At 41.3% G+C, this 25,818-nt stretch overlaps 1 protein-coding gene across 1 annotated transcript; it reads right to left on the bottom strand.

Moving 5' to 3' along the window:
* Nucleotides 1-1,590: 1,590 nt before the first annotated feature.
* htr7c (5-hydroxytryptamine (serotonin) receptor 7c) lies at nucleotides 1,591-24,063 on the bottom strand. The gene is made up of 2 exons (XM_036527684.1): nucleotides 23,529-24,063; nucleotides 1,591-2,336 (listed from the first exon to the last, which is right to left on the bottom strand). Exons 1-2 carry the CDS (start codon nucleotides 23,984-23,986, stop codon nucleotides 1,598-1,600), a joined length of 1,197 nt encoding a protein of 398 aa, XP_036383577.1. The 5' UTR covers nucleotides 23,987-24,063; the 3' UTR covers nucleotides 1,591-1,597.
* Nucleotides 24,064-25,818: the final 1,755 nt, after the last annotated feature.

Here is a 25,818-nt window from a genome sequence, read left to right as displayed (position 1 = left end):
ACAGAATACAGAGCCCAGAGTCCCAGTGTCTTCGCAATGGTATATTTTTAAAAATCGAGGTAGAAAAAGCACACATTGCTCAGCTGATTTAGTTTACATGGATGGCAACAAACGCAAACATGAGTGAGTGCAAACTCCACAGAGGGACAGGATGCAGACCCAGCTCTTCAGGGCAAAGCCATAAGCTGGTGTTGCAGAGGAATGGTGGTAATAAAATCACATCAGCTCTGACTTTTCCCCTCTGTTGCACTTAGGCCACGGTGGGTACCTCCCTGTGTCGACACCTGTTTCAACTGTCAAAAGCTGAGGATTTTATGGTTGTACTTATTACTTCCTCTGTCGCAACCCAAAACCATCAATAAAAGTGTCTGCCAATAGGGTTATGGTTATGAATTGTTTGGTCAGGAATTGTAATGATCCAAGAGAAATAAAGGGAACATTGGTCTGAATTAAGCAGACATTTAGAAATATGTTCACTTCATGTGTTGAAAACAACTTTTTACAGAGGAAATTAAAAAAAAAAAAAAAAGCTTTGTTCAGACTTTGCCAATATCTATAGAATATCTGCTCTGTGTAATAATTTACAACAGCTAGTGAAGCTTAAAACTGTGTAAATTTGTGCAAAACAAACTCAGATTTACTTCACAGGCATTTTGTATTTCTTTTTGATAAAGTGTCAGACAAAATGTGGGTTTCATGCTGACCCCACTGGACAATACACAATGCAGACTTTAGATGTCCCAAAACTGATCATGAAGTCACTGTCATTTGTGGTACTGATGTGATAGTGATCAGTTCAAAATCAGATCATTCAAATGCACTCAACCCTGTCGATTTTGTGATATTTTCTTGGCATGTATTTGTTCTGCTGAATCCTTTGAAACTGACGTGAGGCTGAACAGCATGGGTTCTCTTAACAAAGCACGCTAACTACCAGAATGACATTGGCAGGATGCCTCCCTGTGTTTTAGATTGCAGTGTTAAATACAGATATGGATTTTTCCATAACACTTGGTCATGTGCGTATAGAAAGCTATGTGTGTATTGTGTATCCCCTTACTCAGGCAATTCTTTGCTTTGCTTTCAGAGCCCATCTGAGTCATGGACACCAGGAATTATCAGTCCACTGCCTGGTGTTTAATATTTTCAATGTTGTATAACAGGTAGTGTATACCCACAAAACATACCATCATTTTTAAAGAATAACATGCAGCACCCTGGTCCCTGGTTTTTGCTTGAAATCACAGTCCCCGAGTTGGCACCCATTACTGGCACCCATTGCAACCAACTTGCTGAAAATAATGGAGTATATGGAAAATGCAGCACACCTACAACAGCAATGTCAATGTACATAGACCATGAAAACGGATTCCTCAAGTCTCTCCCTCTTGGTCTTTCCCTGCCTTCTGAGAAAAAGGAACTAGAAGAGATCCTTCTGTGATTTCTGTGCTTCCAGCAAAGTCTAGAACTTCAGACACCAAGGGTGCAGTTCACTCTGTCTCCTCACGATTAGACAAACACTTAGTTTACCCTGGGACTACACTTCCCATGAGCCTTTGAGTTGTTCCTTGGCACCCCTCCCCCCCCGGGGTTGCTCCTAAACCTTGAGGGCCTCGTGCACGCCCACAGCAGAGAGACGGCGGTTGATGTTGCGGTATCGGCAACGCAGCAGGTCCTTGTAGGTGGAGCGCAGGTCGCGGTTGAAGAAGGCGTAGATGAAGGGGTTCATGAGGGAGTTGGCGTAGCCCAGCCATAGCAGGGTGCGCTCCAGCCAGATGGGCATGCAGCTGCACTCCACCCCGCAGATGAAGGGCCGGGCGGTGGACAGGATGAAGAAGGGCAGCCAGCACACGGAGAAGACGCCCACGATCACCCCCAGCGTGGTGGCCGCCTTCTGCTCCCGCTTGAAGATGGAGATGTTGCGGCGCTCGCGGTTCAGCAGACGGGACAGGGCGGCGCACTCCTCCGCCACGCCCGGAGGCTTCAGGCCCTGCATCTTCAGCGCCTCGCTGGCCACCGTCTCCGGGCGCTCGCGGCGGGAGAAGTCGGAGAAGCGGTGCTTGGCGCCGCTCTTGCGGGCGGCACGAAAGATCTTGTAGTACATGATGAGCATGACAGCCATGGGGATGTAGAAGGCCACGGCGGTGGAGTAGATCGTGTAGCTGAAGTCCTGGCTGATCAGGCACAGCTCGGCCCTGTTGACGTTCTTGGCCCAGCCGCAGAAGGGAGGCAAGGTGATGGAGGCGGACACCAGCCACACACCCAGGATCATTTTCGCCATCAGCTGCCCGTTCTGTCGTGCTGGGTAGGTCAAGGGTCGCGTGATGCCAAGGTATCTGTGGGGGAAAACCAACAACAATACTGTAAAAATCAACGTTATGTTCTTCACATAGTGAGAGCTTTGGTCAGAAACTGTGTATCACAAATGTTTTCTTGTACTCTGCCTCACTTGTAAGTCTCTTTGGATAAAAGCCTCTGCCAAATGAATAAATGTAAATGTAAATGTGAATGTTTCATATGCAACATACAAGTTACAGAACTGTCAACACCCTGTACAGCTACCCATGTGCCAGTAACTTGAGACACCGAGACTGCAGTGATCTATAGCAATTTTCCACAACAGAGATTCATCTCACTCAGACACTCAGGGGTTAATTTCAGCTGCACTATCCGGATGCTGAGAATCTCTTTCAAAACAGCAGGAGGACAAAATGTACATTATGTAACCATCAGACTTAAGAGCTTCCCTGGGGCACCCTGTGGATGGATGACCTGTGGGGGATATAACTTTTGATGAGCCTGTTTCAGTCCAAAGACTGGTGGCTGGGCATGATTGTGAAGCAATGATAATGGACTCCATAACAATTCTGATCAGGTACAGATCCAATCTGAAAGTTTCAAAGGAGTACCTGCCATCTCAGGTTTGTATCTGTAAGAAGATACAGATCAGTTTTTAAACTCAAGACATTTAATGTCCTTTGTTGTCAGACAATCTATAGTAGGTCTAGTTTTTCTTTGTTGATTGTAGTTGCCGTGATTACTCTTCTATAAATATGGTCAAGCTCATAAATAGAAAATCTGGACCATGCTTTCTGGAATGCTCTTAGCAGCAGCTAAAAAAGGAATGTTTGGATCACTTTGTTTGGGATGATGACATAAGTGGAGCTGTAAGTGCAGTGTGTTCTCATTTCCATGCTGGTAATGGAGGAAAGGTCATATGTAAAGCGTGAAAGAGAATGGATTTGATTTAATTTACAAATCTTATTACTTTAATACAACAAATTGATGTTCTGTTTCAAGAAATGTTTCCATCAACAGTGTAGGTGGAAATGATTTTCAAAATTTCTCACAGAAAAGACTATGAGTCTTGTATACCTCCAATAGTTTACATAAGTGAAATTGTAATTCCTCCATGCATAGCAATTGATTTAAAACCTCCAACATTCTGTGACTATTGCACTGTGTCTGTAATTGTAATTCAGTACAAGAAAAAGAGCATTTGTAATATTGTTGAAATGTTTCTCCTATATCTACCCTGAACTTTTTTTTTATCATTGTCTAAAATGATAATGTGAATGTAAGCGTAAATATGCATAACATTCAAGCACAATGGCACATCTTGTTCCCTGAGTGATTTTACCATTTTGTGCCCTTTAAACAGTCTCTCTCTTCTGTGAGCAGTGAGGATGTGGCAAGGAATAATTTTACACTCACATACAACTGCCAGGCAGTAGTTACCATATCATTAACACCCCCATGGACCTTTATGCAAAACTCTTGTTTTGTATGGAATACCTGTGTCATAACTTTCGGGAAGAGTCCAAGCCATACAGTATATGGGTATTTACACTGAGAGTAGTTTTGTTCAAAAAAACAAAAAAGAACACTTCCTGTGCAGTTAAGTGGAAGGATTTCAGGCAATTTTAAAGTAAACCTCAAAAGAGGGATCCCAGGTAATTTCAGGGCTGTGCTGCTCTGGGGGAAGGATCTGTTCTGTGTCCGTGTGTGTGCTCAGGCTAATGGAAGTATTCTCCAGTTACTTCCACTAGGTTGACAAAGCACAGTAAAGTGAACTCTTGCTTGGGAAAGCAAACAGTGCAGCCTGGCTGCGACTGTCACTTCCTCTTCAAGCGCACCACTCAGTCGTTTTTTCTGAGATGGAGTGCGTTCTAAAATATTTAAAGAACTGCAGGATGGAGTGTGCACGTGTATGTTTTTGGGGAGGGGGGAAGGGCGGTAAATTCAAATGGGCCTTCCAAAACAAACTGGTACATAGGGAAAGGACAACCAGGCACTCTCAACATTTTTCCCCATCCAGTCTTACAAACGTACCCATCAGCTTCATACCCTCTGATAGAGGACAACTGTGACTGCAGACCAGCAAAATGCTCCTTTTATCTTGGAAGCACCTCTGGGTACAGTGGGCTACAGGGGGTGGGATGGTGTTGAAGTCTGAAGCAGTGTGACCTCAGTTTCACTGGTTCAACGCAGAGTGAACTGCAGGGGACCTTGAGCCTCCACATGACTTGCTGAGCTCTTTTTTAGCTCACAGACTGGTCTTGTTGGTCATGGGATACATTGCTGAGGCAGAGGTTTATAAGGGTGAAGCAGAGTGGGGTTGTATTAGGACAGACTGCTCCCTGATTGCCTGGGTAAATTGTGTGAGGCATCCCCAGCAGACTAGGGGTCGTTGGGCAGGGGGTTTAGGATCTGTCTTCCTCCACAGTTTATTTGTATTTTATTATTCGGGTTTCCATGTTAACCCCCCCCCCCCCCAACATAACATATCATTTTTGAGGGGTTCCCAGATGGTTAAAAAAGGATACACGGAAATGCACACAACACACAGAACTAAACGCCTACAATAATAATAATGATAAAATTCAGTTAAAAAGAACACTGTCTACAACAACGTAACCACGGATTTTTTAAAATGAGGTCAAATTCTTATGGCTTTAGGATGGACTACTGCTTAAATCAATGACGCCCACCTTCCTGCTGGCTCCCTGCCTCTGTGACACCCCTGTGCCCTGAGGATCGCCCCCACCTCGTATGACATCACATGAAACTATATCCTCTGATGACGGCCATGCTAAGAAGCGGTAAATTTTTCCAGTACCAAGCACGCAGCCCCAAAAGTAGTCTGTGGCATACGCTGAATTAAGCTGAGTAGTGTGTAGCCCCGCTGGGTTTATAAGACACATTCGAAATCGCATGATGTTTCATCTTGCATTAGCATCCCGCCTCTGAATGTTCTTGGCACGGTGCAGCCTTCCGCCACGGCAGCGTTTTCTCATCGCCGTCTGATGCTCTCCAGCACACACAAACGTGCACCTTACTGTACGCGCACAGTGAGCATGCGGTGTCTGAACGCATACATCACTCTGATGGGATGCGTGTGTACGCATGCCCTTTTGACGGGAGAGCTATTTCTAGGTTCCACAATACAAGTAGGATTTGCAGTTCATAAAAGAATCACTGCCCCAACAAAGCATAATATAAGCTACTGGCCCAGATCAATTTATCGGGACACTTGTGTCTTCTCATTCTGTTCTGCTAGGTCAAATGGATTGAGAGTTACTGCAGTCATTGATTGTGAATAATGAATATAGATGTCTATTCAAAATGTATGTGTATGTACTGACATGAGTATTTCAAAGGGTGCGGTTAAATATAAGTGTATTTGAAGGAACGTCAAGCCGACCTATCATTTTTAGGATACAATATGGATGTCTAAACCATCGTCTATGTATCACAATGTTTCTCTGTTATTCATTGCTCTGCATTTGCTCCAAGGATATTTGATATTTACAGAGCTCAACAGAGTTATATGGCAGGACATAATTACTAGATTGTATTAATACTGTATATGTCCCTCAAAGATACCACACTCCATTCAATAGCAATTGTAATTTGCAGTTGCTGCCCCCCAAGATGTCATTATGTGACACAAAATTATGTGTTTGTTTTCTTGTAAAGCATATATGCAATTTAATATATAATATATTACAAAAAAAAAAAAACCCTGATTGACCGGAGACTCCAGACCTTATGCCAGTCATTTGAGTCACATAAAATGGTTCTGTATGCATCAAGGACCTATTAAAATAACAAATGCTTGCCTGATGTTGTCATCTGCCTCCCTGATGTGTGCTTAGATACGGAGCAAACTGTGTGCTGTTGCCCCCTTTAAACAATGCTGGCATGTATATACACTGAGCTGTCCGGAGCACATCTATTTTTGGATATAATTGCTGAGCCAAGCCTGCTGAGACTTGCAGGGAAGGTTGTGAGTTTATATCTTTCAGGAGGTCATGACCTCCCGGTCTTTTGGGTGGGAGGAGGGGCACGCCCACAGGTCCCCAGCTCCACATTATGACAGCATGAGCCTGAGCTGGAGCAAGCATGATCAAACAACCCTTATCTCTTAAGACAGCCCCATGGTGCAATGTGGGGTCACAGGTGTGCCAACCGACACTGCAATCTCCTTTTAACTCCTTCTGCCTCACAAACACTGTCTGCTCTTTTAGAGTCAGAGTCAAGCTTCATTTGCCAGGCATGCTTCGACACATGCAAGGAATTTGACTCTGGTTCCGACGTCTCTCATAGTGCTTGCATACAACATCAAAGTGACAACAATGAATACCAGATAACAACAGTAGCGCAGGATACATACATGGAATAAGTATGGAATGAATGAGGTATATATGAACAGCTGTTCTAAGCCCCATGCCAGATGGGCCAGAAACCATAAAGAGAAAACCTGTGGCTGAGCCTGATTGTGCTTTTGGAATACTCAGGGGGTGAAAATCATTCTAGGCCTGTGGCTGATGAGCTCGAAGGAGCAATCCAACAGTGAACGCCTGAGTGTTTCTCTGACCTTGAGTTAGAACCTTCTCTTGTTTGGCGCTCTCTCTCTGTCATGTTATCCCCTCCTTTCTTACTTGCTCTGTCCCTCCATGTATAAACAGTCCTTTATGGTCTTATTGCTGTGAGTCGTTATATGTCAGATGCCACCTGGGCCTCTCAGTTTCATAACTCTCTCACAGATAAGGAGTGGTAAGGATACCTTTTAGTCATCAAACCATTAATTTCCCCCCAGTTACTCTACTATACACTGGTATCTTACTTGAAGAGATATACCATTAAACGCCATGCACAATTCTGTGGTATTTCAATGAACTATTTAGAAATGGTATGTGTGACCTGAATTTTTTCATTCAATAAATAATATTGATAATTATATGGATAGATGTGGACATATAAAATTTGTTTCTATGCATTGTTTTTCTCTTTTATTCCTGTCAAACAAAAGTGTTACAGCACATTGGTTTTTTTTTTGACCTATGCAATGACTGTGACATCCAGGTCACAGTTGTCATGGTAACCAAAACCTAAACCAGAAATTGTTGGCCTGGTTTATTTTTATCCTCTTTATTTCGTTTCATCAAACAGCTGAGATAAGACTGCACCTTATTGACACTCTTATTAGACTTGTTTCAAGACAGCACTTAAATGATCCCATTAGTGGCCATTTTATGAGGCTGATGGGAAAGGACAATATGAAGTAATCTAAAGGCTTTTTAAAAATCCATTTGGAAACTTCAGTTTTGAAATCAAGGTGCCATTTAACAAGGTAAAAAAAAATGTTGCCTTTGCTCAGAGTCTGTAGTATATCTCTCTTTTTCTCTTCTCTTAATGCAAAAAGGAGAAGACAATGTTTTGGAGGTTGCTTCATATATCTGGCTAACACTGTTCTTTTGTGCCATTGGAAAAGGAAAATGGTTTCAGCACACGGAGCACTCCCTGATGTTTTTGAATACTGAAATACGTGAACTTGCTAAGTTAATGTATTTCATCATAAAGCTTGGGTCTTCTCTCTCCTGCATGGTCTAGACAGATTCAAAATTCAGAAATGTCTTCATTCATATTCTCTCACAAACAAAGCTATACAGCTGCTAAACACAGCACTATAACAATAAAAAATGTGGTGTAAAACACTATGAGTAAATAAGGAAATGGGACTTTTCCCAGCATAGTTGACAGAATACAGAGAGACAGTGTTTACTTTATGGCAATAAAAGTCATGTGATGCTAGATGCAGTGACGTGGTGCATTACAAAAGGGCCAAAAGTTTTTCTCAACCTCAATACTGCGATGGCTATATGAAATATATACACTGAAAATGTAATACATACATCAATACCGTGTATTTTTGAACTGGCCAATATAGCCATTTACATACTCTTTGTTTTGATTCTTTAGAGATATCATAATGATGTCAGAACTGGCCTTTTCTCTGCATAAATCAAAAGGTAATTGTTTATTGGAACAGCAAGAGTAAACTTGTAGATGTTAATTTATGTGCTGACATTCCAGTAGTTTTTTGATCTCAATAGTAGCAGTAGTAGTAGTAGTGATCTCAATAGACACTAGCTAAGTAAACAGTATAACATTGCTGTCAATCCAAATGTTACACACGTACTTTCAAATATAATTGACCCACCTGAGAGACTGAGTATATGCATATACTGTAAATAATTGATCAGTTTGTGTATTTAAAAGTTGTCTGGCACAACATGGATTGAGAATGAATGTGTGAAAAAATGAATAAAAAACAGATTTAGCCTCATGGCTGTAATGATAATCAGTGCAACTCTAAGGCAGCTTTATCCTGTGGGTCATTCCTTTATCACATATTCTGTCCTCTTTGTGTCTGTGACAATTTGCTCGTACCTAACTGGACTACAGCTACGTATGTGACCTCAGTTTAATCATCTAGGAGCAGAGAGGTATTACATTGAACAGACACTGCCCTGATATGAAGAGAAAGATGACCTCAACATTTCTTGCCTGAGCCTTGCAAAAATAGGTCTACTGTGATTCCCGTACATAGTATGGGCAAAGTCTGTACTCAGATGTGAAATCACACTAAAACCATTGAACAAACCCTGGGTTCTGTTTACACTAATGATTAAATTAACATTGGATGCATGACACCCTTGGGAAAGGCCCCAGAAAAAAACAAGCCTGTGTGTGGTAACAGGCTGATTAGAAAGAGAGGGAGTGCTCAATGTTCAACCTTCTATGTGAATTGGCATGAGTGGATGTTTGATTTCCTTTGAACGAGCAACATTACAAACTGCAGCGAATCACGAAAGCCTGATATTGACCTCATATGTGTATTGCTTGTTACCTATATTGTGTTTTATATCATTTAGACAGAAGTAATGGCCTTTAAATCTATGAACCGTTAGCCATGTGGGTTTGACATATGTGGAAATTAATTAAATATGTAGGCACAGAAGCATCGTCATACCTCTACTTGTAATCAGACAAAGACATTTCCAAACAATAGAGATGCTAGAGGTAACTGCAGCTGATATCACACAGGATCAAAAAGCTAAAGATGAGGAGAAGCTGTACACCACTCCTACCTCCTGTAAAGTGTTGGGCATGCAACTTCCATTTTGTTCCCTTGCATCCCACTCACATGTATCACATTAACCATTAATTTACATCCTTTTCACTTCCCTCAGTTATTACATTACATTGCATGCATTTAGCAGATGTGCATACCCTGAGCAACGTCCATCACAACAGAACATAAGCGCATCCCGATTCAACCTCTATGGCCAAATGCAGAATACATAATTAATCAGAGCAAGAAGTGTACTTTCAGAAAACTGACCCGAAACACCTGCAGCCTAACAAATCACAATGGCTCATTTGCCATGTGATACACAACAAAATGCTTGACTTAACGTCAGTGTGCTGGGATGCAGGCCACAATGCCAGTTATGTCCAGATCAGTGCGTGAAATATGGGAAAAAAGGAATTCACTGCTACCCTCCTGTGTCCTACTGTCTCTCTCTTTTTTCTGTCTGTTTGTGACGACCTATTTCTGTTCCTCATTGTTTATGTTTCTGTGTTTATTGCCTCTCAGAGCCCTGTCCCACTGCTCCATTGCTTCCTGTCCAGCTGTCTCGCATCGCTGACCACCCAACATATAACATCACGGCATTCAAAAACTTCACTCTTATCTTCTTTAACTAATGGAATGTTTAAGCTTTTCACTAAAATTCCTGTACAACTCAAACGTAATTTTATCAGCACATGACCGTGAAAATGTGAGATTTGGAGGGCTTTCATTGTGACACTATCAGAGATGTTTTGCTCAGCAAAGCGAGACACATGAGAGCTGACAGCTGGAGAGGTCAGGGTTAGGGTTTGGGTTAGGGTTATTGATGTGTCATTGTGTAGCAAGGGTGAAATATATATATATATATATATATATATATATATATATATCAACATGAATGTTGAAATGACTGAGTTAGGCCTGAGTAAAAGGCTGGAGCCCAAAACATGACATTTGCACTCTGCATCAAAATGCTAAAATTTCCTCTGGGACTTGGCCTCGCAAGAAGGATCATCATGGGCTGAAATTTGGTGAGTGATTTCAACGCTGTACTTCTCATTTTAAAATATTTATGTTGAAACACACGGAAAAATGCCTGATGTTTGATGTTCATATACTCATAGGAGCAAGTTTATGTGGCACATTGTGGTTTGGGAGTTGTAGTCCGCTGAATAAACCAGTTGTACTTTATGTCCTAGCCACAACCAAACTCTTTCACCAGGTCTGGAAATGGGTAGATGAGTAATGCTCAGCTAAAATGAAAATTGTCAGGACTCATTTTTATGCACCTAGACTCATAAGTGCCATGACTCACTAGGAAGTCCAGACACTCTGAACAGGTTAAACTCAAAATTACTGGTACTATGGTTTGGTTCCCCCTGGGAATCATGTTATCCCCAAAGGACGTTGTCCAAAACTTGTTCCAAATTCATGTTCATGGTAGCGTAGGTAAACAGAAAGTGCGACCCCTTTAGGGACAGAAGAAAGAGCAGCCTTGCTCTCAGGGGGGTAAGAACACTTAAGTTGTGAACATTTTTATTGTGAGCACTTGGATGTATCCCAATCTGTTGGAAGATGAAGGGAACCAAATCTCCTAGCAGGGACCAAATCTGATGCAACACATTTCCATTTCCAACACTTCCCCAGGTGTTATATTATATTCATTGAATGTGTTTTTTTAATGATCATAACCTTAAGGAATGATAACATTGGTTAACCTATGTTTGTAAAGAACAGGCATATTCAAAGATATATCACACAGCATTGTTGATGAGGCAAGATACACTGCGCAGACCACCTCAATGTTAATCTTAAATGATCACATTGACAGTCTTTGACTAAATACAACAGTCTGTATTCAGCTGTAAAATATACAGAATGTTTCCTTTACAGACGTTATGTCAGCAATATTATATTATTACATTATTATCATTGAGTGGACGCTCTTATAAATAAATAAAAATATGATTGATGTTTTATTAATGTGTCAAGTATCTGCAATATCTATTTAGAATAACTAAATGCTACAGGGTGATATTGTTATAACTTGTTTTCCTTATGACAAGTGGTTTACATGGGCTTGACTAATATGGATCTAAATCCAGAGCAAACACAATGACCTACTGTATGTATAGGCTAATGCTTAAGTAAGTAATCCTGAATGCCTTCTCTCTCTTTAGTTCTCTCATTATTCACTGGCACCTGCATGCCCTGGCCTGTTTGCGATATTGCTACATTGCTAGTCTCTGTTATCATCTTGTTACACAGTACGTTATCGGGAAATCTTGCAGGTGAGCAAATGTAAATCTAACATGGAAAACAGAGGAGACTATGTTCCAAAGAAGCAGAAACACCAGCTTACCCAGAGAAAATCTAACTTCAGAGCTAGGGTGTGTAGGCCACTTTTTCCTGCTGTCGGTAAACTAATGAGTGTTCTTCCTTTAAGCCAAATCTATGGAACTATGTTGGAACAATGTTGATACAAGTCTTTTTTGAGCACAACGTGGTGCTCTTTGTATAACAATGCAGTAGCATTTTTATCTCCACTTATGAGTACCTTGAGAACATTCTTCATTGTCCTTTAGTATTACTGAGCAGAGCCAGAGCAAACAGAGGTTCACAGATACGGTTTTGAATTTAATATATTTTATGTCATTCTAACTGGCTGGAGGCACAACCCTCATGCAGAGTCTATCTCAGGGAGCCAGTATGAAGTGGTGCGTGTAGTGCTTGTCATGATGCTGATGCCAGGGTGTATGAGCAAGCAATTACAGGAGATCCACATGCCCCGAATGACCACTGCACCACTTAGAAATAACTGCTCTGCTCTGACAAAGAAATACAAAGTGGGATGCAAAGGGAAACGTGCCAAGGCCTGTGCTGCAAACAGTGCCATGCTTATCTCCAAGACTCTTGTCTTGCTTCTGTTGAGAACATCTGTGCAACAAAGGGCGTCTCTCTCACTTTTTCCTGGTTCACTGCTAAAGAGAGCAGGGCCAATCTTGTGCTGGGCCTGCTGCTCTTCAGCCAATGTGCAAACTGCCCTAACTGAAACAGGGTTATCCATCAGTCTCTCATTTCATATCAGTGTGGACTTTAACCACTGGCTGTGTGGCTGGTGATATAAACAGTCACAGATGGAATGTATACAGGTATAGAATTTCCACATTTGCACACATTCCGCATTAGCCTCTCTCAACATCCTGCGTATGTCTGTGTAACAGGATTCTCATCTGTGCCAAGGAGGCAAAGCAAACCTTCAGACCTTGGCCTTAACCAAAAATATGCACGCACTGCCGATCTAATCTTTGCCTATTACTAGGAATCATGTTTCACTGCCCTTCCAGCTTCCTGGTTATCAGTTCCAGATTTGATGTGCATTACAGCAGTTCTGTTCCAAGCATGCATGTCAGTTTTGGGGCCGTTATCAACTGTTGGCCACCTTGTTTCAGCTCAGTCGCTGCCTGATTATAAATTTCAGCACCATGTCATGATTACAGAGGAGGGGAAAGGTCTTGAGCCCTGACTGGCTTGGAGTAAATCCTTTGCCTTATCCTCCCCTCTTGGGCTGCACCATGCAAAACATGCAGATTAGTTCAGACGCCCACCAAATGATCTGTCTCTGGGAACGTGACATTAATACCGCTCATAGTGCCTTTCCCTTTGGGAAATTTATGTTCCATTGCCTTCTCCGCAGCTGTTGCCTGCATGTGTTGCATCTCTAAAACAAGCTTTTCATCTCGTTTCTTTCACACTAATGAGTTTTCTAATGAGGAAAAAAAAATTACGATGACAACTGTTGATTTTGCTCCCAGAATAGAAGTGGTTAAGATAATTATTTGGCTTTTATACTGCAAGGGTCCAAAAGCTAAAACAATTTTGTGTTTTGTACAGTACAGACCCGAAGCTAAAATGCTACTGTGAGTAACACTCTAAATTTAGGTAAAACGATTTCTGCCAAAACAGTTGATCTGTAGCATTGCTCATGGTGTCCAATTCACCTGAAGCTGCACCTCAGTAATACTCTGATTGAACAGGAAAATTTCAGTGTTTTGTTTGTAAAATAAATTAAATGAAAACATAGGATCTCATCACAATGTATTGTCTATTTTCAAATCAAAATCAAATCCTGCTCTTGCACATATATGCCTCCTCACAATTACACAAACTTTTACAGGTAATATTTGCACAAACTGCACAGAATGTGCAGTCTGAGTTCTCTCCTCTTTATCCAGCTTTTTGATAATTAGGGTTTTTCTGTTTCCTAAGGAAAGAATTCACTGAAGCTGAGCATGTGTGGATTAACATGGCCAAACCAGACAGCTGTGCAGGGCAGCTGCAGACTGATAATAAAATGCAAGAAAGATTAGAAAGCCAGACAAGTGAAAGTAGGGGTCAACAATTAAGCCCTAAAACAAGCCTGGAAACTCCCCCAGAAAATAACGGTGCAGCTGAACCTACCCTTCTGAATTGCTAAACAAAATGGCACTTCAGTTGCCGAAGACACAATCAAGCACCAGATCACCTCTTCACCTTCCTGTGTCATTAGCAGAGAGGTTCTGAAAACATATTCTTGGCCATGAAGACAAATGACATGTCTATACGGGACCTGCCATTCTGTTAATTTAAGAGCATTCGACCCATTTTGTTAGTACCCTCTCCCTTAATTCCATTGAGTTGGAGGCTCTTCCCAGGGTACAGTAATTGCCGATTAAAAGATGCACATCAAAGTAGACTGCATTGAGACATGACAGACCTCAGATGGAATGGCTTAACTGGAGGGCTTTCTTCCTTGTGTTCTTTAGCGGCATTGATCGAAGTCCAGCTCAATTCGGTGACAAAGAAGGTCTTCGTTTGTGAAAGCCCATTGCGTGAACAGATCTGAGGCCTTGCCAGAGAGCCACGGCCACTTTGATAAACCATGCTTTTAAATAAATAATTCATTCGTGTGATTCATTTATTTTGTTCAGAAACACATTTTTGGCCTGGACAAATTTAGCCCAGATTGCATAAGTCTGTGCTGGAAAAGCATATCCAGCAGGCTGGAAGTACTGCAGAGGATTTGGATGTTTATCTGTTTTTTTGCTGTTTAAGGGATTAAAAGAGCAAGCCTTGCTATGCTATTACATTCACTTGATCTGGTGGCATTAGCTTTGGGGGGGATCACAGCAAGCCCTCATGTCTTCCCGCCCTGGACTGGTGACAGGGTGACGGAGACGGAGCTCTGCTTTGGTTCACAGGAGCCAGGCTGCGTCCCAGGAGATGCTGCTGCCCAGGTCAGCCCATCTGTGCATCTGTCACACAGGTATGGCTGTCCTCAGCTGATCTCATTACGTGACTCCCACAGACGCAATCTGGAGCAGATCTCCGCTCTGCGGGGCTCACACCTGAAGGAATGGCAGTGTCAGGTGTCGCAGGGCGAACCTGTTGCCAGTCACACCCTACTGCTACCTAACAGGACAGGTGGTCATGAGGACATTGGGGGAAGTAGGCTGTCACAGCATAATGTATCACAGATAGAAATCAATAGGACAGCCTTGTATAATGCCACGAGACAGTGAGAAACTTTTTTAAGCTCAAACTACGTCTACATCCTCCATCTCAAAAGTCAATGAGGGTAAGGTGGCCTAATTCTAATTTGAAATTTGAATATCAATCCCTCTTTCTCAATTACTAACTACTGCATTTTCCCTTGATACAATCCTGAAATGTTTGCAAGGACTATAAAGAGAATTTTCGTTCTTCCCTCTTGCCAGTGAATTATTCATTTCTGGCTTTTTAAATATTTACAAACCGAAATGGTACCCTCCATGAGATAGAGGCCTGACGCTGGGCACTGTAAACCACCACTCTCAGAATGCAAGAAGATAAAAAGGGAGTAAGAAGGGCAGACAAACTAATGTACATGAACCATGTCAGGTTCCAAACACTCACACTGCAGCTGAAGTCGTACACTGAAGGTGACAGCGGATGCACAAGGGTTGAGGATTTTAGACTGCACTCAAAAGCCTTAGCACAACTGTGCACGGCTCGCCTCTTTTAACCCGAGCTAGATTTGATTCGCAAGCGATACATTTGAGCTTCCGGGCTAGTTATGCTGGGTAGTTGCTCTGGAGGAATCCCGAATATCCCGGGAGAGGTGAAAGGATGTTTCCCTGCCTTGTCACACAGGAGCAGAGATGAAACAGAGACTGTTCTATCCCCCGCTGGGAGGATGGCAGCTGTAATCCCCAATCACAGGGTGGTGGCTACTCCACTTGAGCGGTGTATTCACCCTGATTAGCCCTGCCGGGTTTCTCGCGTGGGTGTGCCGAAGCGCTGGGATTAGCTCTACAGCAGCGATCGCTGCGTCAACACTCATACCTTATCCCTGACGGACCGGCATATGAAGTCGGGATTATCACACTCCAGTGCCCTTCCTGTGGAGCGTTCTGCAAGAGCACGACTGACACGCTTTCACTGATCCATCAATCCCACAAGGGAGCCTGATTCCACCTGTGGTCCGTTGCAATGCCCCAACTGTGAGCAGTAAACACCACCACCCCCCCGCTTCTCTCCCTTCTCCAACCATTCTGCAAGCCTTTCATTTTTTTTTTTTTATCCTTTAGCTACTTCATGTCAGAATTGCCTCTGGCTTTGATGCTAATTTCATCCTGAATGAGGAGTAACGGTTCAATCCTAATACGGCAACCAAGCTTTTTAAAGGTCAACTCTATCTTGAGGACTGTGGGAGATTGAAATGCCCACACTTTCTTGCTGGACAAAAATGACAGACAACAATTGTGCGTTTCATCATTCTACGGTGGGTCCATCTCCCACTGCTTTTTTCCATTCTAGGTTACCTGAACTTCGATTAAAGGCAATTTTAATCTCTCCTTACCGCAGATGTATTTAGAATGATGTGATGAACGCTGCTTTTACCGGGGAACTGAATATGCAAAGAAATGAAATGCACCACAAGGTCTTTAAGGCAATTATATGTCATTAATTTACCACAGGGCCAGCAATTTTTCCAAGAGAGCTGAGAACAGAGGGCGAAGCTGCTGGGTTGCAAAGGTTGCTGCTGTCTTTTAAGGTCACGTTCAGCACATTAGTTTTTTTTTTATATTACCTTTCAAAAAAAAAGTGTAGCTGCCAAGCTCTAAGGTAGAAAAAAAGTTGTTCTTTGAACCTCGACTGCAGACAGGCAGCAGACCATCCCCGAATCATTTACTGAAGTGGAAAATGGGATCATTCAACCAGAGTGATTAGGCAGCAGAGGTTTTATAGATGAAAAACATGCTGGATGCTGAACCGAGGCACTGCTGTGGAGATGATCCATGTAAATATGTAGCTGGGCCACTAGCGCGGCCAGAGAGGGCAGATGCTGAGCGTGCACGGCGTCGGCGGGGGGAAATCATTCCAGACGTCCCGCCGCGGACGACAGAAAACCATCCGTGACAACCTCGAGAACCACTGCAGGCAGGCGAACGCCTTGTGTGAACAAATAACAATTACGAGGACATCCAGCCTATCGGTTTTTCATCTTTTCTGTCTCTCTGCATTTCCAGGTAATCTTCAAAGGAGTCCGTGCACCGCTCCAGGGTGCTGTGTGACGGCTCTTAGCAACGACCACTTCCACTGCTGAAAGGAGTAAAAACCCTCCCAGCACAAGGGCATTCCACATTTGCAACCCTTAGGGCTGAAGTGCTCTCTTTTAAGTTGATATAAAATATGCATTCATATCGATGCCTGTTATAAATACATTCTAGGGGTTGGGATAACCATGAATATAGGATTCATATTGATGCATGGATGCAAAAGCAATGACACAGCTGTAGTGATGCTGCATGTGAAAATTGATCCATCCCATTAGTTTTACTTTTTATTTTTTTATTCATACTATGCAGCAGTAGGGGTGACAATAGAGTGCTTGTGACAGTCTTTGAATAGTTACAGTGACAGTCTTTGAATACTGTCATTCCAATGGCATATTCTTGAATGAAGTAATGCTTATACACACCAAATTTCTTTTACAGCAGAATCATTTTATGGTTATGTTGAATCACATTAGAACAAAATGCACCTTATTGTATGGACACGTAGATACATTGTATTGTTGCTAACGTATTAATATTGTATTGTATCACTTTTAAGCCAGAGGTTTACATCATAAATTCTGGTCTACAGTATCTATTCTGAACTTGTCACCCTGTTTTTAACGATACAGAATTTTTAGGAATTAACCATTAAAATGCTGTTCCCATGCTCCTTCTCTGTAGTGTCCATTTCTGCATATGTCAGTAGTTTGTATATTGTGTACAATTGCATTACATTGGCTCATAACTGAAAGGATGCTGGTTTGATTACCTTCTGGGGTATTCCTACTTTACCCCTTGGCAAGGTACTTAGTACAGAATATCCTCACCTGTATAAATGGATAAAATTATAGCCTATGTAAATCACTCTGGGTAAGAGCATCTGATAAATAACAATAATGCAAATGATGTGCACTCTGTAGAACACAGCTGCACAAAGGTTATTAAGACATATTATATGTGACCCCGTAAGAGACAGTGCATTTGACGCTGTCAGAATATTTTACAGACACTCGGTGTCACGGGGGCAAATACTAACATGACTGACAAAGAAATACAGCCCCAACTTTGACATCAGAATGCCATGAGCTCCAACTGGCAAGCAGCAGGTCTGCAGTCCTCATTTCTTGAACTTCGGCTCAGAGTTGTTATAACATGCAAAGTGGGTGGTAAAAAAAGGAGCCTGCATGTTGGCAGGTGTAGTTTTGGTTTGAGAAGACTTTGTAGATAGATTCTATATATATCCTATTAAACCTTTTTTATTGACTTTGGTAGAAAGGAAGAGCATCTTGAAGTACTGCATGTGAGCTGCTTGCATTTAATTTCACTTTCTCTTTTTTATGTGCTATTTCCAGGATATGATTTGCTTTTACAGATCCACCTACAACTCACCTCAGGTTATCTAGGGTAAAATCATTTATTTTACCTTTGAAGACACACCCCCTGTGTCTTTGTGGAAGCTACACACAACACACCCACACCCATTTGAAAATAATTGTCATATGTGGTGACACTAAGAAATTCACCTTTTTTGAAGATGATGAAATACATTTCCAGGTAGAATTTTAGTGGAATTTCCAGAAAATATATTATATTGATATTATATATAAATGCAAATGATTCTGACCTGAGCTCATTGACGATTTTTACAGATTAGCTAGGTCACGCTTCGAACCGCTTCGTATTGATGGCTTGACTAGTGTGACTCTGTTGTTCCCCAGTGTTGATTACTGTTGAGCTCTCCAAGGAGTATTGACCTCTCCTGAACCTCAAGCCCATAAAAGCCCAGGATGGAATTTGTTCTAATAACACTAGGATTCCATTGTACCTTTTTTGGGCATACGCTCTTCTGATTTCAGGGAAATGGAGAACCATCGACAATTTACAGTCGGGCAAGCAAAAAAGTTATCTTGGTTTGGTGCACGCTATCTTCAACCATGATTTCATTGTCTATTCATATATCGTCATTGATAAATAAACGTTGCTTACAGTATTGATTTCAAATGATGTTCCTACCCTCGTTCAATGGCTTTCAAAAAGTCAAATAGTGCCGGTGTCCTTAAACATTCTACTTTCACAAAGCATTGTTGATTTCATGATAGGTTTTTGGTGTAACAGATTGAACTAATAAGACTATACACACAAGCAGGGGAAAGGTAATCTGATCATGGTAAGCCCTATCAGACTATGTCTTCATTGAAGCTCCTGAGGAATAAAAAACCACAGATAGATAACTTGAATGTATTTAGTGCAGGCTTATTAGAAACCTAGACTTCAGTCACCCTGGTTTTACAATCAACTTGACCATCAGAGAAGAAAGAAATAATCTGGTTCAGTTCAATCATAATGTGCAAAGACTTCAAAAACGTTTAGAAGTGTCTTTCTCTAGGCAGAATGTAAATTTCAGCTCTGAAATGCTCACTGGGAATCACTGAAATAAACAAACAAGCAAGTGTGAGCTGGAAGACATTTTACATCTTCTTTATGTTAATGCATGAATAATCAGAATAGTTCTATGGGGAAACGAAATAAGAAAAAGCATTTGAGAAAACTGGCGGCATTATCTGTACTTCTATTTCTGTTCCACAGCATATGTAAATAACTTTGTCTCTTTGCTGGTTTCCCCATTGATAATTGTGCACATATTTTGGGTTTAGACTAACTGAAACCAGGGATTGAGTGTTTAGTGCAGCCAAGACATAAATAAAGGCTACTGACATGGCCTCAATAAATGGCATGGCCTTCGGCTCATATGCCATGTATTTATTGTACCATGACTAATTAGATGAATATCCACAATGTCTTTGTATTAGCAAATGATTATTCAATTATTAATGGCAGCAGAGGAAAACAAATACCAGTCAGTTATTACATAGTGCCAAATTTTCCTACGGGTTTCTTGACATGACAGTCTATAGTGTGACAAATCTAACAGTAATCAAAAGAATTAGCGTTTGAATTCAAATTCAAACTGTTTATCTTTACAAACGTGTTGGTCACAGCGGTTCCTTTTAATAACGTGCTTCTGTTTCTGTCTCAGTATTAAATCTATTTGCAGTTGCTACGTTTAAATATTTGCTCTCTCACTGTGAAGTCAAATGCTGGTAACTACCTTCACATGCATATCTACGACCTGGCTAACACAAATTGTTTTGCTGATGTGTTGTAGTTTTACCCTATGTGTAGCCAGTAGACTGTAGACAGTAGACAGTATCAATTAATCATTTAGGATGCAACATTAACAGTCACACTATATGTGGAAAAACAAGCGTGACAAAATACGTGGTGTGTGCAGGCTACTTTAAACAGCTCTTCACCAGCAAGTGTAAACCACTGTGGTTGGCTATATAATGCAACAGCTGAACACTCAGATGAGCACTCTGCAATGGTTTCTGGTTGTACGAGGCTGAAATAAATGAGTGCAGGAAGCAGTGTTTTGCAACTCTTTGGTGATGTCTCCCTCAGAGAGTAGCTTGTGTCCACGTATTTTAGTTTGGCAAACATATTCTACATTGCGTAATTGCATTGAAGACATTGAAATAACAACTGGAAACCAACTGTACAAGACTGGCTGCAAAACTAAATCTGACACTTTGCAGAAAAATGTTTGCAAAGTGAAAGCACCCTGTTTACTATAGAACTGAACAGTTAAAATGTTTTCCAAGTGTTTTGTTGGGTATGATGTTTTATAGCATGAAACATAGGAAGGTTTGTCATATATAGCATGGTAAGTATATTGGAGGCTTGGCTATGTATGTATTGTACATGACATACATTACATTCATTTAGAAGACAGCCCTATCCAGAGCGACTTCCAGCACAACAGAACATAAGTGTATCCATTCAAGTTGAAATTGTATGGAAAAGATGAGCAGGGTAGGCAAGTTTGGTAAGACTGAATTCATTTGGCATGTTAAGTAACAAGAAAATAGTATAGGTGAGGTATGGCAGTGGTTAGGAGGTTAAGCAAGGTATGGCAGTAGGCAAGAATTGGCATAGTATAACAATGATTAATAGGGTTCTGATTGACTCAAAGTTAGACTTTCATTTTACAGTGCCTGTCCTTGCAAATGCATCCCTGACCTTCTCTTAAAAATTCAAAACTGACCAGTGACTTGATTCACATTAGGGTACACACTAGTTACCATTTAGCAGTATCTAGCTAGCTACAGTGTGGAATAAGGAGACAAAGAGATATGTTATTGCATACTGCTATTCTACGAGTTTAACATTAGCTTTTTCGTGTTGCTCAGCATTTTAGTTATCCGTGGCTGCTTACAGGGCAGTCCCATCCATTCAGCATCATACTCTCCTTTTCATTTGGGTAAGTTTTATAAAACTTTTGTGCAGGTAAACTAAGCTCCGGGAGCCATGCTGATAACTTGTTTGCCCTCCTTAGTTCGGTTTTATTTTTTTAAAAAACAGAGCTCCTCTCAAAAAAAAAGCTTCTGTCAAACAATTGTACCAGTGAAAAACCTTACCATAGGGTTTCACCACTGAGTAGGACTATGTATCAAACCTCTACAACAAGTCATAACAGAGAATGTGTTGTATTCGTTATAGTAGCAATGACTTGTATTAATGAGCGTTAGTTGTAAGGTCCAGTGTTTGTGGCTTACTGACATCCAGAGGTATACTCAAAGCTGTCTTTGCTTACTGTACTTTGCAGGCTTCTCCAAGACTCATATGCAAGACTTGACTGAGAACAGGATGGGCCTATATGGAATACATGCAGATGTTTTCCATATCAACCTGTAAGGCAATCAAAGTAGTTTTCTCTCTCCATCCTATTCAACGGAGATGACTTGACTTTCAAGGCTACTTTACAATTAAATGTATACTTTAGTTAACTTAAAATAGCAAGTTGCTTTAGTCTGTGAACGGGTGTGCTAACTACTTTATCTCAATGAATCAAGGTTAGCTCGGTGATGTAGCTAGCTACCTTTAATCATCTAACTTGTTAGTTATCTTAATTGTGAGCAGAATTCCATGTAGTTGTACTCATTGATGAAACCTAATATTTCTCTTTACACAAGATCACTGCTGATAGCTAGCTATCAATTACGAAAGGAAATGCGGGTTGACCTTGTTGACATGTATACCAACTATACCATCTATACCATCTGGTGAATTTGGTTGGGTTTAACAGCAGTCGCATGGCATTGCCGTCAATGGTGTCTTCTGTAGTTCTGGTATGGAAACGCTATATGGCAAAGGCGGCTCTCATACATTTGTCGTGGCAGGCAATTATGAAGACGCGTGAACGTTTAAATGGGCATGCAGCTGACTTCGGAGCCTTACGTGGTTATAGTAATTGCTCTTTTGTTGCCTTTGTTGAGGTGAAATGGCATGCAATTTTTGCTTTCGACTGAGATTGTATCATTTGTTATAAATCCTCTTTATTTGATAGTTAGCCAGATAGTCATCTATTGGACCATTGGACAACTGTCAAGCAGATAGGACTAGATGTTAAAATCCCTGAGTAATCCCTGTATTCCCGTCGAACTTCACATTATTGTTTTTTCTTTCGCTATTGTAACATTTTATTACTATTATTAAACATTTACATGTGTGTCTCTGTGTCTGCAAGAGTATGGCGAATTAAGGGCACAATTCACTTAGCTACAATTCTCAAAACGTTACATACCTTTTAAAAGCATTAAATTCACAGACTCTGAGTGAGATGAGACATTAATGAAATTTGTCTACTGTCAGCTGAAAAGCTTTACATGCTTACATCCTTGCTGGGTAACGCCTTGTGATGTTTTGTGGCCATCCTGGTAACGGGAACACTGGACTGATTAAAATGTGTTAGTACGTTACATTTTGGATTTTATTTGGTTATCTTTTTTTTAAAGACCATTTAAAATACTGTGATAAATTCGGATCTGCAGCAAAAATACGACATGTTTAAATGTGCTTGGGTATTTTAAAAGTTGCATGCTTGCATTTGCGAAGAAAATGGAATGCTGAGACCAATCCAAACGAACGACAATTTGTATTCACTCAATAGCAAACTGATAAAATGAAAGACATATCGAGCTATGCTGAATACCGTTACTCTGCGACAGACTCACCTGAGACAAAATACAATAATGTAACAAGTAACTCAGCTGGACATAACGTTTTCATTTCAATCGCCAGATGTTTTCATTGCCACAGAGCGCACGGTCTAACGCACCTGCACTCCACCACATCCCCGCTGAAATAAATAATAAACACTGCGTCTCTGGATTTGATGCTTTAAAAGCTTCTGTAACTTCCGTACAACAATCCGACAGTGATTTAATTAGGCCAACTAATTTCACCAATTAATATTATCCCACGCTCCCCCGTTTCCTTAAATGAGTGCCAACGGAATAACTTTTTTCCATTATTAGCTTCAAATATTTAGTATTTAGTTTATTTTAATGCAGTACTCACTCATACCTGAAATACTCACGCGGGGCTTCACGCACGGACTTTCACACTCTCATCTTTTAGTACCCAGTATATAGTAGGCTAATTAGAAAGTGACAAAATTAACTTACCTGTCCACGCTGATCACGCACAGGGTCATTATGGAGGCTGTGCAACACATTACATCCATACCAATGAAGATGTTGCAGAACACTTCCCCAAAAAGCCACTTGCCCCCGGTTAGGTCCGTCACTATCACAAAGGGCATAACTACAAGAGCAACTGACAGGTCTGCCACAGCCAAGGATACGAGCAGGTAGTTTGAGGGCTGTCTAAGTTTCTTTACAACGCAAACGGCTATCACCACCAGGGTGTTTCCCATCACAGTGACCGCTGTGATAATGGCCAGCATCGCCCCAATAATAATCTTCTCCGCCGTGCCGAAGTCAAGTAGTTCCTCCCCGCACGACTTATTGGCCATGGCCGTAGGACCAGTAAGATCATATAATTGCTGTGCGGTGCCATTGATAACTTCAGAAACATCTTCTTTCGGGCTGTAAGTGGGATCAAAGCCCGAGGTATTGAACATCACGACAGCGAAATCCCGCTGGTGGTGCAAGGGACACCTCGCCAACAGTGTGCGCCTGCCAAGCGCATTATTCTTTGGATCAGTCTGGATCTAGCGTCGGGTTCAGTCGCTTCTTTCACATCTGCGAGGCATAAATACAGAAATAAAACATTCAAATTTTGGAAAAAAGGTCCTTCAACAAATCATATTAGTTCAGGCGCCTGACGACTAGGGATATGGTTTCCCCCTCAGCGCGGAAAAGGTACAAGGTTTTATCCTAATAACAGCGCCACCTCCTCATGTTTCGTCTTCAAAGAGCGTAACACTTGTCTCTTGCATGCCGACTGAAACTTCAGGAAAGCAAGATGTAGACAAGGAAACGACGACCTTAGTATTCACACCTTCATGTTTTGATCATTTTTGCGGAAAGTTTGTCCCCTACGCAACTCCACCACAGACGGTTTCCGCACAAACCCAGTTCTTCGGAAAAAAGTAAGGTCAGGCTTCGAATGCTCCAGTCAGACTGAGCGCTTACAAGTGTGATACTGACTGACATCAGATAGCAACGCAAGGCTTTGGTTATAGACTCGTGTGTGCTCTCCCATGAGGTGGTTCAACTCATTCTGATACTCACGCACTCAGAGTGCCCAAACGGCACAACGTGGGAAAAACATGCAACCTGCTTACCTCGTTTATCATAAATTGCTTTAATGTTTATGACCGAAATTCATAAATCTGAGTTAACTGGCAAGTTTTACTTAAGTGGAACGGTAAATATACGTGGCGTTCCATCCTCCTTACAAGATACAATAAGAGAAATTGCTCCCGAAAGACACCTTGAGGAAACCGCCTTAGCTGAGGTTTTCGATCCGTTGTTTAATTCTTCTGTCCATGTTCCATAGTCCTGCACAGATGTAATATTCGTTTTAAGGAAATTAACATAATGGTCACATGGGGACTCTGGTGATATTATATAGGCAGAAATTTGATTATGTGTTTGTTTACCTCACTAATTATTGCGTATTTATAACTGTGTGAAATTATGATGTATTATACCTTGTGATTATTGCTTGCACTTTGCATGAGCTTTGACATTCAAGTCTCCCTTCCTTCTAACCATCCATTATCGGCGTTTCCTATGTTCTACGGACAGCGCGCTTCCACGCGCCATTAATTGCTGGCGGTTATGATCCGCAATCACAGAGTTGGACCACATATTATAAAGCAGGAGGCGATGAAAAGAAGCTGCCGAGTTACAGCCAGTGTCCTGTCTGATGTCCTTTTCTTTGCCTCATCGGGCGCTTCGCTCATAAAATATTCCATGAAATGAGATGGAGGAACTGTGTCTGTCAGTGACCTGTGCTGGTGCTTCTGGAACCTACAAGACTCTACACTGGGGTGAGGGGTTTTATTTTTACATAATTGAATATATATTAATTACATAAATTCAAAATTTACACAAACCTTGTCTAATGTAGAACTTCTTCAATCTGTAACGTCGTATGACAATATGACACAGTGACTAGCAGACATTAGATTGTGAATTATGAAAACGCAAAACCGTCAGTTTCTAGGTCACCCAGATCAAAGACTTTCATCATGAATCGGTGAAGAAAAACAGACAATGGTTTTAACTCAGAAACAAGCACTTCAAATGATCTGTTGTAGCTCTGCTTGTAACCTAAAGGTCAGTGTTTTCATTATATATACACAATATGTACAAAATGTTAATGTTTAATATATGTACAATTAAGTGGTCATGGCTTACATATTATGTTGTCCAAAACATGGAAGGGGTGTGAACAAGTTGGAGTATGAGGATCAAGTTAGAAAAGGAGTTCAGTATACAATTG

This window comes from Megalops cyprinoides, chromosome 4, assembly GCF_013368585.1.
Source record: "Megalops cyprinoides isolate fMegCyp1 chromosome 4, fMegCyp1.pri, whole genome shotgun sequence".
Taxonomy (NCBI): domain Eukaryota; kingdom Metazoa; phylum Chordata; class Actinopteri; order Elopiformes; family Megalopidae; genus Megalops; species Megalops cyprinoides.
This window is presented reverse-complemented; position numbering and strand designations above follow the sequence as displayed.

Coding starts and splice junctions, on each gene's coding strand:
- htr7c (XM_036527684.1), bottom strand. CDS start 23,986: ATGTTCAATACCTCGGGCTTTGATCCCACTTACAGCCCGAAAGAAGAT. Junction 2,337..23,528: donor TGCGTGATCAGCGTGGACAG/GTAAGTTAATTT, acceptor TTTCCCCCACAG/ATACCTTGGCATCACGCGAC.